Source organism: Rutilus rutilus (assembly GCF_951802725.1).
Source record: "Rutilus rutilus genome assembly, chromosome: 16".
Classification (NCBI taxonomy): Eukaryota; Metazoa; Chordata; class Actinopteri; order Cypriniformes; family Leuciscidae; genus Rutilus; species Rutilus rutilus.
In genome coordinates, this window is record NC_140224.1 from 4620950 (window position 1) to 4634094 (window position 13145).

The following is a 13145-nucleotide window of genomic DNA, read 5'->3' on the forward strand; positions in this document are numbered from 1 at the left end:
ACCGACTGGGTTGTTCAAATACAAACTTTTATGGAAAGATTTTCCTATAAAATGTTTGATATGATATTCAGTATATATATGTACACATACACACACAAAATAATCACTGCAATAATGATCCAATAATTGACTATTTAAATCCAAACAGCAACTTTTTTTTGGACTGGGCAGTGTATATATACTGTACATCATTATACACACACACACACACACACACACACACTCTTAAATACCAAATGAGTTTAACTTAATATTTTTCTTATGAAGTTCTCTAGAAAAAGTTACTAAGTCTAAAATACCGAAATTATGGCAAATTTAACATTTCAAAAAGTTAAATATTAAAATAAAAAGTACAAGTACAAATTGACATTTTTAATGTTTATATTCAAAAAAGACCATGTAACATTTAAACTCAAAATAAAGTAAGTAGTCCAGTAGGCTGAGTTTCTGGTTATTGGTGTATCATCTGAGGGATATCAATGCTGCGTTGTAAGCACCGTAACAATCAGTGTCATTTACTGCTTGGTTGCACATGTCGATGTAAATGCTTTGAATTTACACGTATAATGAGAGGACAGTGAAAGGGCACAAATATTGACACCTGCAGTCCTGAGAGCCGGCTGGCCACAGTCCAGCGTCCAACGCGAGAGGTCTAAAGCTCACCACATCTGATCACACCAAAGCGTTTCATGAATTATTGATGTGCTCCAGATAAATTACAACACAGAGAGAACATCCAAGACAAAGACTCTCTTCAGGAAGATCAGAAAGCACCGTGCGGTTCACCGACTTCCGTGTGTTTGTTCTCCTTTCTCCTGCTTTCTCAGTGACCCCATTCAGACTGATATGGATTATTATTTTAGATGGGCAAATATGATTGGGTGGAAGAGGAGGTCAAGGTCAGATCTGTGCACACACACACACACACTAATCTTGACAATATAAATCACGTGACCCACAGAGATATGATTACTCCATTTCCTTTTAATAGTCAAAATTACAAAATGATAACATGATCTACATCATCTACAAAATAATAACATAATATCCATGATCATGGTAAGCATCAACATTTTTGTTTTGCTCTGTTTATAGACATGCATACTGCTGAGAAATATAAAAATATAAATATAAATACATCCCAATATTATCTTACTTTCCTTTTTTACTGGTTCATCGTCGACTATAATTTAAAATAGTTGTAGTGTTTGACAAATTAAATGCGGTAGAGTACAATAAGGCATTGAGATGCATTGCCAGAGCTGTACAGAGATTAGAGGTATTATTTCAGCTTAATGCTAAATTAAAGAGAACCTAAAATATGATCCGAAGCTTATAATAACAACTACGTTTCTAGACAGGAAGAACAAATCTCATATTCAAATTAAGCTCATGAATAACCAGATATACCAGTATACAGTACCAACACTAAACTGATCAAACAAATCACTCCAGTACAAAACCAAGAACCAAGACGAGTCTTTTTTTTTTTCCTCCGTCGTTTTTAAACCTTGAGCGTGTGTGAAGTTCAGTTTTCCTTGAGCGTACATGATTAAGCCCTTCTTTAAACACACCATTCACACATTCATAACAGAAAAAAAAGAGAGCCATTTGCTGAAAGTCTCAATGGAAGCAGTAACAACAGCTGCACTCCTTTCATTTGACGGCCTGCGGCTCAGAAAACACACACCAGGACAAATCTGAAGGAAAACAGCAAAGCCTTTAAACACTTCTTCCTATTATCTTCCCTCTCTTTGAGGTTCCTAGTTCAGCACCTCCTCATTACACAGGGAAAGTCAGGCAGAGGATTCATAGTTTCAATAGTTCACGTTCTCCTATAGACGGAGAATCGGAGGAGGAAAACGTGGATATTTTAAAACCCTAAAGTACAGTCATGACCAAATGATTAGACTCACACAAGCATCCTACAATATTTCAGGTTTGATCACGTCTCACACAACATCAAAAATTGTACATTCTAAAATGTAACCATTTAGGACAGTCCTGTAAAAGAAGCTAGCAACTAATAAGTTCGGTAAATCTGGGTGTTTTTACCATGGGTTTATGAGCAGTCGGCACATCTCAGGCCAGGTTCGATGTCTCGTACGGTTGTTTAAACGAGTGTAATGGTCGTCTGGATAATGAGTGACAGATTCAAAGTCACACAGACACAAACAGAAACAGAGTTTAATTATTTGGCCAGTCCCGTACACATATGACTGGATGTGTGAATCTCCAGTTCATGTCCAAAATAATAATAATAATAATAATAATAATAATAATAATAATAATAATAATAATAAAGGACTACGATTACTACTAGTCGACTGTTGTGATTTTGGCATTGTGACATTATTTTATTGAACATTTTAGATTATTAGTAATACACATTATTTAAAAAAAAAAAAAAAAAAAATTGTTTGTTTTGTAAATTTTTTACAAAAGCCACCATGTACACTACCATTCAAATGTTTGGGATCAGTAAGAATTTTTTAGAGAAATTAATACTTTTATTCAGAAAGGATGCATTAAATTGATCAAAAGGTGACAGTAAAGACCTTCAAGTTACAAAATATGCCTATTTAAAAAAAACTGTTCTTTTGAACTTTGTTCAAAGAATCCCAAAAAAAAAAAAAAAAACTTTTCAACAATGATAATCAGAAATGTTTCTCGAGCAGCAAATCATCATATTAGAATGACTTCTGAAGGATCATGTGACACTGAAGACTGGAGAAATGATGCTGAAAATTCAGCTTTACATCACATGAATAAATTACATTTTACAATATATCCACATAGAAAATAGTTATTTTAAATTGTAATAATATTTCACAAATATACTGTTTTTACTGTATTTTTGATTAAATAAATGGTGAGCAGAAGAGACTTCTTTCAAAAACATCAAGAAATATTTCCGACCCCAAACTTTTGAATGGTAGAAATACTTTACAAATTTAATGATGTATCATTGTTTTGTTTTCAAATTATGGTAGAGAATTGGTACTTTCATGCAAATAATGCCACAACAACAAATATTTTAACGGATTTAAAAGCAGACTATTTCTTTTCTCTTTCTCTTGATTTTGGAGTGAAATATAACCTGCCATCTGCCTTTGCCGGACGCAACTACTTCCTCTTTCATCTCATGCAACCTCTCGTTTTCACCTTTCAGCTCTTGCTTCTGCTTTTTTGTCTTTCAGAGTCACCAGAACCATTATGACTTATGAATGGATCTTGAGACCAGTTTATGGCGGTGGACATCTGGCAGACAAATAGGAAATCATATTACAGGCAGAAGAAATACAGTAGCAACACACAATCAATCACAGTATCATCAGAGTCCTGCAGCGATGAAAACAGACAAGTCGAAAGGGAGAGAAGACGACAACGAAAGAGAAACCAGCGCGATGTGGCCGTAGTGAGCGTTCACCCGACATTTACTCACCCATATGACTTCCTTTTTCCGTAGAACATAAAAGAAGAAATTTAGCAGAATGTCTGAGCTGCTCTCTTCCATGCAATGAAAATCAACAGCCTCCGAAGCTTCGAGGAGGACAAGAAAAGCTCCATTTTGTGACAGAAAGTCATACGAAATCTGAATAAAAGTGAGTAAATGGGCGAACTTCCGCTTTAAAGTAAAAATACTGCCCTCTAAGTCTCTTTTCCCACCTTTATGCCCTGATCCTTCTTGTTAAGCCGAGACAGCCTAGGAAGACTAAATAGTCATCCTGCAACCTCAGCAAGACAAGAAAATGTACATATGAATCTGGTTTTGCGAGGGATGAGTGTAAAGCGACTGTCTTAATATGTGCATCATTGAGAGGTGTTCTTTCAAAACGTATCATGCTACAGTAGTATGTGAATGCATGTCATGAAACATGAAAGACTCCCACTCAGAATGCCTTTTTTCACAGTTTCTGCTTCTTGTGGATCTTTAGTGTAATAAATTGTATAAATGGCTGTTTTGAGTCACACGTGTGTAGTAGCTACTTTTTCTTTAGCTGTGTGTTGTATGTGTGAGTACTAGCGTGTGTGCGCTACAGGCCTGCTCTGCTAGCTTTGAGGTTGCGGGATGATGCTGGAGCAGTCGGTCACCAGCAGATCCACCACCGTGTTTCCGCTCACAAACATCGTGGGTGCCGAGACCATGTTGCACAGGGTGACCGTGCTCCCCGGCACCGCATCGCTGGTGGTGGTGGTGGTGGTGGTGGTGATGGGGCCGGGGTCGCTCACGGGGGAGTTGTGGGTACCCATGTGGCCTTGCAGCTGTGTGGGGGTCTTGCAGTGCACACCGCAGAGCTGACACACCAGGACGCCTCCAGAGCCTGTGGTGCCGAAGCCTCCTCCGCTCTCCTTCCACTCCTGACCGTGGTGCTTCTGAGCGTGAACGCGCAGGTACGTCAGCGTGGTGAAACCTGACGGCGCAAACATTCCAGAGGTGAAGTGCTGCTGCTGCATTTCATTAGCTGATGATTGTGATTACCTCATAATGACTCGTTAATGATGATTACAACAGACAAGCTGATTATGTAATTTTTTGTTTATGCAATTAGTGAGGGTGGTTGAAATACAATGTTATAACAAACTGAGCATGAAATTACAAAGACTTCACTCACAGACAGACAGACAGACAGACAGACAGACAGACAGACAGACAGACAGACAGACAGACAGACAGACAGACAGATAGATAGATCTACAGACATAGATAGAGCTACAGACATAGATAGAGACAGATAGATAGATCTACAGACATAGATATATATATATATAGAAAGAGCTACAGACATAGATAGATAGATAGATCTACAGACATAGATAGATATACATATGTATATATATATATAGATAGATAGAGCTACATAGATAGATAGATAGATAGAGCTACATAGATAGATAGATAGATAGAGCTACAGACATAGATATATATATAGATAGACAGAGAGATAGAGCTACAGACATAGATAGATATATAGATAGACAGAGAGATAGATAGATAGAGCTACAGACATAGATATATATATAGATAGACAGAGAGATAGAGCTACAGACATAGATAGATATATAGATAGACAGAGAGATAGATAGATAGATAGATAGATAGATAGATAGAGCTACAGACATAGATATATAAATAGATAGATAGATAGACAGATAGAGCTACAGACATAGATAGATAGATAGATAGATAGATAGATAGATAGATAGATAGATAGATAGATAGATAGATAGATAGATAGATAGATAGATAGATAGATAGATAGATAGATAGATAGATAGATAGATAGATAGATAGATAGATAGAGCTACAGACATAGATAGATAGACAGAGAGAGAGATAGATAGATAGATAATACTCACTGCGGTTGCAGAGGTGGCAGGAGTGATGCTGTGATTGGTTGTGCACCCTCATGTGATCCGTGATGTAGGCAGCAGACAGCAGTTTGCCACAGATGTGACACGGAACCTTCTCTTCATGTCTGATCATGTGAGCGCGCAGTCGGTCCCGTGTGGCAAAGCTCGATTCACAGGTCTGCACCGTTTATATTTCATTTAGAAAAAAATATTCACACAAATAAGTAAAACAATATAACAAAATGTTTGTATATTTTGTAGAAAATATTATTATATTATGTTATAATATTATTAAAACTTATTTAGAAAATGTATATAAAATAACAACTAATCTCAACCTTTTTTACCTCAGTAATGCATTAAAATCAAGACACGACTTTTTTTCAGTGTAAATTAAAAACAGCATCAGAACACAAAACGAACTTCCATACCGGACATTTGAAGGGTCGTTCTGAAGAATGGACCTGTCTGACATGACTGTTGAGATGATCAGGCCTGTAAGAATGAGTGAGAAACATTTCATTCACAGTCAAATGTTTTTTAGTAGAAGCTAAACGCTCGAAGCATAATCTAAGGGCATCTTCAGAACAGTAGGCTGTTTAATTAGTTCTGAATAGGGTTGGGTATCGCTTGAATTTTAACGTTTCCAATTCTGTATATCGATTCTGATTCTTATAGATTCCTCATTTTGATTTGATTTTGAGGGTAAAAAACAAAACAAAAAAAAACACATTCACATTTATTCTAACTCTATTTATTCACAGATATTGAAGTACAGAAACGAATCAAATGTAAAATAACACTGCACTTTTTTTTACATTACAAATATAGTTTCAATATAGTTATTCAGTCTTTTATATTATTGTTGTTTGATTAATGATATTATAGAGATGGTAGCAGGAAAAATGATGCTGCCGTCACTTTAAGAGCTGCACAGATCCGATATACTGTTACACGTGCGTTTTCTTTGTCAACCGTTTACGTTCACTGAAGAAATAACCGACTGTTTGAGGATATTTTGACATATTTTTGTGTATTTGTCTGTTCAAGTGCAAAAGTACTCAGTTCAGTACTCAGTTCAGTACTCAGTTCAGTACTCAGTTCAGTACTCAGTTCAGTACTCAGTTCAGTACTCAGTTCAGTACTCAGTTCAGTACTCAGTTCAGTACTCAGTTCAGTACTCAGTTCAGTACTCAGTTCAGTACTCAGTTCAGTACTCAGTTCAGTACTCAGTTCAGTACTCAGTTCAGTACTCAGTTCAGTACTCAGTTCAGTACTCAGTTCAGTACTCAGTTCAGTACTCAGTTCAGTACTCAGTTCAGTACTCAGTTCGCACACTAAAGCAGTATTTTCGATTCCCAACCCTAGTTTCGAAACGGGTATTAAAATGCCCAATTTCTCCTTGGTTCGGTTCGCTTTCACAAGGCAACATTTCAAAGTCATGTTTGAGTAACCTGAGTGCACCTGACACAACATCAGAGGCGTGTCCTACCGTGAGAAAGCTTTAGCACAGTGCGGGCACACGTAGGGCTTCTCCACGCCTCCCTGGTGGGATCGGACATGATGGCTCATGCGGTCCTTCCGCTTGAAGCGCTGCTGGCAGATCGGGCAGGAAAATGGCTTCTCGTCCGAGTGGGAGAGCCTGTGTCTGTTCAGGTGGTACACATCCCTGAAGGCTTTCCCACAGGTCTCACACGCGTGGTTTTTACGCACAGGGTTGGGGTTCTGGTTTACTTGCCTCTAAGGGGGAAAAGGGAAACGACAAGATCATTCAACTGTCTGAAGTAGAACATCGAAGTAGTCCATCTGTCAGATCACGCTGGCTGTGATTTAATCAAATAAACCTATGCACTACAGGTGAAGCACGTCATTTAAACGTGTTTAAGCGTCTCACACTGCCTCAGCTCATTTACTGTGAATCCAGCAGTTAAGACGCTGATATCATTAAGTGATATGGGTAGTTCTCTCTTCAAATGCAACCAAAATGTATGAAACAACTTAGGTTTAATAGATTATCCATGCATCTTTTTTTACATGACAAATCATGTTAAAATGTGAGTATCAAATCCATCAGGCTTTTGAGGAACATTTATTTGATCATCTCTCAATCATCATTGTATTATTGTATTAAATGTTTTGCCCCACAATAATAATTAGTAAGATGATATTTAAATGCATAGTTTTATGATCAAAGGCATATTATTCAGAGGATATACAGTGGCAACTGCTATTTACATGCTTTTATGCAAGTAGTCTGCTATACTGTTATTAAGCTCTCACTGATTTACAATCCAAGCTATCAAATCGCATCATCATTTTGGCCACATAAATATCAGCATCTGCACAAATTGCATATTTTTGCTCAGTTTGAGCCTAAAATGTAGGTGTTTTTCCTTCTCTAGTGTTAACTCCATGTTCTCCTGACAAGGTCAAGATATGAGCCATAAAAGCCTAATGTATCAAATATCACAAAAAACAAACAAACAACTTGTGCTTGGCTCATGTACAGTTTGGAACCACACAGACACACAGTCAGTGTAGTTACTGGTTCGTTTAGTGTTGTTTTTTCCACCTTATGTATACAACCAGCAAACATGAACAGTAATATAATACTGGCTATGTCAGAAATTAATTCGTATCACCTGGATCTGATTTTCAGGGGCATTTACCTTTATGAGCAGTAAAGATGCTGATTTCACGAGTGATGTACAGTACACAGTGCAGCGCTTCACTCTGAAACCGACAGCTGGCAACCCGTCAAAATAAAAGTTTGATGGGTTACCGTTTAAAAAAATGAAGACGTTAATATTGCTACAGTAATTTTACAGTAAAATAAAATTACTTTTAATACTTTCTTAATTACTTAATACTTTTAATACTATTCTACAGTACAATAGTGTTATTATAATATATTTCTTTGTTTAATTTTTTTTAATGATGACAAAGAAACGGCAAGTAACAAAATATTACTTTACCTCTAAATTATCAACATGATCAAAATTTAGCTAAAAAAAACTAACTACATGCTCTCTGTTGTTTGATTGATAGGTCATACTATTGTACTGTAAGTATTACAATTAATTTTATATTACTGTAATATTACGGTACCAATATTTACATCTTAATTTTTACATTTTTACAAACAGTAACTTTTATTTTGACAGTTTTTCTGCCGGTTTCAGAGTGAAGCGCTGCACTGTGAGTGTACTGTAAATCACTAACATATAAACGACAGCGTGACATTTTATTACGCAAAATACAATTAATTTAAATATATTCTCTTTGTGAGTAATTGGGATGTTACCTAAAAAATTAACATAATATTCATACTTTTTTTGCCTTAAGCAAAAATAAATCAAGAAATATATCAAATGTTACAAATCAAAAGAGAAGTAATCATAATTCCTCTTTTTATATCTAGCATAGCATATTTCTGTTTATATGTCAGCTACCAAGCTTTTGAATTTTTATAATTTTATTATTATATTTATTAGTGTGCAGATAACTCCAATAAGACTCTGATCTTAATAAAACTTTTTGTTTTCCCTGACCATAGGAATTATTAAAACATAGTCTGCAAAGGTTTGTGCGACCAAGTATAACAAAGCTTCTACATATGAACAAAACAACTATATATTAAATTGGTCACAACATTATGTGATTTAATGTATGCCACTGAATGCAGTATCTGAGAACACACACACACACACACACGTATGCCCACCTGTACAGGCTCCCCTGTTGTCATGACAACAGCAGCCGGAGGAGGGAGGGCGGTCACAGTGGAAGCCATGCTCTCCATGGTAACATTGTTTCCATCTTGAGTGACCAGGATTTGTGTGTGGGGAAGGGGCAGCACGGCATTAGGGGACAGCGTTTGGGTTTGCTGTTGGGGTATGGAGAGGTGAAGGAGAGAGAGGGGGACTGTGTGTCTTTCTGCACTCTCTTTGGCCACGGTCTCCTGGCTCTGGGAGCCCCCCTTCATGCGGATGCCAGTGTGGACGGATTGATGACGCCGCAGGTTGTAGCTGTTCTTGAACTGCTTGCTGCAAATTGAGCAGATATGAGCCGCACGGGCCGTCCTGGACACTGGCTTCACTGATGGGATGGAAAGTCAAAAAATAGAGTTACTAATCAGTAATAAGACAGTTAAGGAAAAAAAAGAAGAAGTAGTTTTAGAAGTTTTAGAAAACCAAGCAGCTTTCTGTTGGTCAAAGCTGCTAATTAAATTAGTGTGACCAACTTGAACCAATTGCGAAATCTGCATGTGGAAATATTTCACCCTCATGAGAACTTCCTGATCGCACGGATTCCTACTGAACTGACTGGACGACGTACAATGGTAAATGTGACGCACCTTTACAAACACACTTTTTGACCTACGACTTTTAATTATCTATTGTCAATAGTGTAGCGATGTATGAAGCACAGAACTTTTTCAGAACTATGTCGTGTCCAACTTGAACTCTGCTTGGTGAAATCTTTCCCAGACGGATTGGATCCCAGTTTAAATGACTGGATTTTGCCTGCAAAAATTGCGTCACTTACAAACCAAGTAGCTTTCTGTTGGTCCATGCGGCAATTCGGCAAGACAAACTTGAACCAGTTGTAAAATCTACATGGGGAAATCTTTCTCCCTCAAGCGAAATTCTCGATTGAGAGGATTCCTACTGAAATGACTTGATTTTGCCTGTGAAAATTCATAAAAAAAAACAATATATGTGACCAAACCTTTACAGACACACTTTTTGACCTATGACTTTCCAAGAATTTTGGCAAAATTTCACAGGCAAAAAAGGTCTAGTGTTGACCGTATAGTGATGTATTAAGCACAACTCTCTCAAAGAAAGTCTTGGAGAAAGCTTTTTGTTGGTCAAAGCGGCACATTCATTGCGAAATCTGCATGTGGAAATATTTCACCCTCATGAGAAATTCCTGTTCGCACGGATTCCTACAAAAATGACTGGATTTTGCCAGCGAAACATTTGAAGTGGATCAAAAAAGTTAATCAAAGTTGTCCTAAGACAAGAACGGGTATTGTTCAAAATGTATAAAGGTTTTGATCCACTTGAAATGTTGACTACTGTGCGTGTATATATATATATATATATATAGACCACACCTTTACAAATACACTTTTTGACCAATGACTTTCTAAGAATTTTGTTGAAATCAAAATTACCAATTTCCATCAGTTCCCCCCCATCCCCATTTCCAGGTTTTTTTTTTATGACCGTGTTCCCATTTCTAGAGGTAGGATCTTAAAAACGTAGGGCCTTCGATGAAGTTAACGTGACTATATTCCAGACAGCCGTTCTACTGCACCGCTCTATGTGATCACACAGGAACACGGAGCAACCACAGAAAACCTCCAACCCCTCCCAGCCAGCTTCCTCACTCTTCTCCAATCCTCCCTCCCTCTCACCCACCAGGTACAGGGTCCTCATTGAGAGCAGCAGTGTCCACTGTCGATGGAGGCGGAGCTATCTGCTCGTTGGGCGGGGTTTGAGGCGAGGTCGTGTGGACTGGCAGAAGTTCTGATTGGAGGGTCCCCTCCACTTGGGTCTGGGAAGGTGTGGTCTGGGAAAGAACAATCACAAAGTACTAAGTTTGAATTTAAAACTTCAGTGTAGGTAGGTAATAGGTATCACTGAAGTGAACCTCCTCGCAATTTTATTGTAGTAACGTGGTTACAACTTTGTAATAGCATGAATTTCACATCAGTTTACATTTATTTACACACACACACACACACACACACACAAACCGTTAAATCTCACCTGGAAGAGAAAATTGCTCCACGCGGCATCCATTTTGTTCCACAGCGATGAATATTATAATCAACTACACAATCGTCAAGATTAATAGCGCACAACTGACATGCTTTCAATCGTCTGTAGTTTGCAAATTAGTGTTTAAATGTGTTTTTAAACTACTCCCCCAATTACATATTTAATTAACAGTCTTAGATTAACAGGCAATAATGCAACACTATTTAGTGTTTAATTTGCTCCTATCCAAGTTTAACCCGAGACATTACAACAACGTGCTATTTATTCATTTGCATGACTTAAAATCCGAAACCAATAATGTTATTCCTACACTCTTACAACATGCATCATAAAACAGCAGTTGAGGCATTTAACGTTAAATAAACGGTTATACGTCATGCGCTTGACGCATTTTAAATAGCCAAACTTAAAGGTTGCTATGTATAAATCAGTGTTTTTTTCCTCGATCCCCCCGACAGGCCAATCGGGTGTTTGTCGAAGCCTCGCTGTAGGATTCAAGCCGTGACCCGGACGAATAACACTCGAGCCCGGCCGCAGCCCGCCGCTCCACCTCGGCGCTTCAATTCACAGGATGTCATCTTTCTTTTTTTATCGCGCGCACTCTCTCTCTCTCCCTCCCACCCCTGTCTCTTTCTTCCTTTTCTTTTTTAATTCCTCTTTCTTCTACCCCCTCCTCTCCTTTTCCTCTCTCCGCTATGTCCCAGTTGTTCTTAAAGGGATGGATGGCTCTCTCCCCCTCCTATTTCCGTCGCTTTCCTCCTTCCTCTCGGAAAATGAGCCGACAGAAATACAGGAACAGCATCGCGCTGTTGACGTCACATGACTACAGTCTGTTGACCGAGACAAAATGACCTCTAGAAATGAATCTGCACTGCGTTTATTTATATATATATATTTAAAAAAAATCTGATTATTTGCTTTGCAGTTTTTTCATTGTTGGTTAAAGATACTGTTTGGTTTTTATAACCTTACAAACCCAAAGAGGATGTGTGTAGCTATTAATATTAATTCCATATCCATTTTTTACATTTTTTTTTTTTACATGAATGTAGGCTACATCATTTTATTTTATTTATATTTATAAAATCGTACTTTGTGTCAGTCAATTCAAAATGAATGAATGAAAACGCAGTAAGCTCGAGCGCGTCTTAAAGGGCACGTCGCGATGACGTAGAGGATTTTTCACGGATTTGTTATTGATGCCAGACATCAATGTCGGACATAGTGACGATTAGATGTTTCTAAATGTAAAACCTCCAAAGAATTTAGGAAAGATTATTTTTTTCAATACTGAACAAAATGTGTACAGAACAAAATCAAAACGAGACAAATCCACGTTAATATCAATTTATTGTCATTTAAATTGTTTTGCGTTTATTTTTCTTCCACGTGTTTTCTCCCTTCATGCCAGAAACGGCTTGATTTCAGAAATGAATTTTTCAAGAAATGTCCTCTCAGAAAAACCTCCACTTTGACCCAACAACCTGCTTCACAGCCAACACATACATACACAGATGATAGACAGATAAGAGTCTATCTCTACAATTCACCCCAGACTAACTAGGAGAGCCTCCTTTACCACCATACATGGATCCAGACTAGTTTGACCTGCCCGTGGACTTGCTTTTGCAATATAAGCTATAACATTCAACATTATAATGGGATCACTGTCCTAAGATCATGAAGTAACATCACACCATATCTCACAAACAAGTCAGTCCATTCAATGGTACAATCTCATTGGCCCTCCAAACACTATATCTGACATCCTCAATACATTAGAAGTTCTGCATGCACTGTTTTACTTTAAACCAAGCATAAAGTAGTAGGTTATACAGAGAGAGATATCAGAGCTGGTGTTTCTCGTTTGATTTTGGAGTTCATCAAGTTCCACTTGTGTTCTTCTTGGATATCTCTGAATGCATCTGTGAAAACACAGCCTTGGCGATGCACAGCTGAGTATCTGTTGAATGCTCAAATGCTCTCTTCATTGTCAAA

At 37.7% G+C, this 13145-nt stretch overlaps 1 protein-coding gene across 1 annotated transcript; it reads right to left on the reverse strand.

Annotated features, from left to right (window-relative positions):
• Nucleotides 1-2859: 2859 nt before the first annotated feature.
• mazb (MYC-associated zinc finger protein b (purine-binding transcription factor)) lies at nucleotides 2860-11881 on the reverse strand. The gene is made up of 7 exons (XM_084434462.1): nucleotides 11136-11881; nucleotides 10785-10935; nucleotides 9080-9453; nucleotides 6848-7095; nucleotides 5787-5850; nucleotides 5362-5533; nucleotides 2860-4415 (listed from the first exon to the last, which is right to left on the reverse strand). The coding sequence occupies exons 1-7, from the start codon at nucleotides 11166-11168 to the stop codon at nucleotides 4054-4056; spliced, it is 1404 nt and encodes a 467-aa protein (XP_084290588.1). The 5' UTR covers nucleotides 11169-11881; the 3' UTR covers nucleotides 2860-4053.
• Nucleotides 11882-13145: the final 1264 nt, after the last annotated feature.

Excerpts from the sequence above, each read along its gene's own strand:
- mazb (XM_084434462.1), bottom strand. The coding sequence starts at position 11,168 with ATGGATGCCGCGTGGAGCAATTTTCTCTTCCAG. Across the intron at positions 5,851-6,847 it reads TGTGCTAAAGCTTTCTCACG|GCCTGATCATCTCAACAGTC; the intron begins GTAGGACACGCC and ends TCATTCTTACAG. Across the intron at positions 4,416-5,361 it reads CTGCCACCTCTGCAACCGCA|GTTTCACCACGCTGACGTAC; the intron begins GTGAGTATTATC and ends TTGCGCCGTCAG.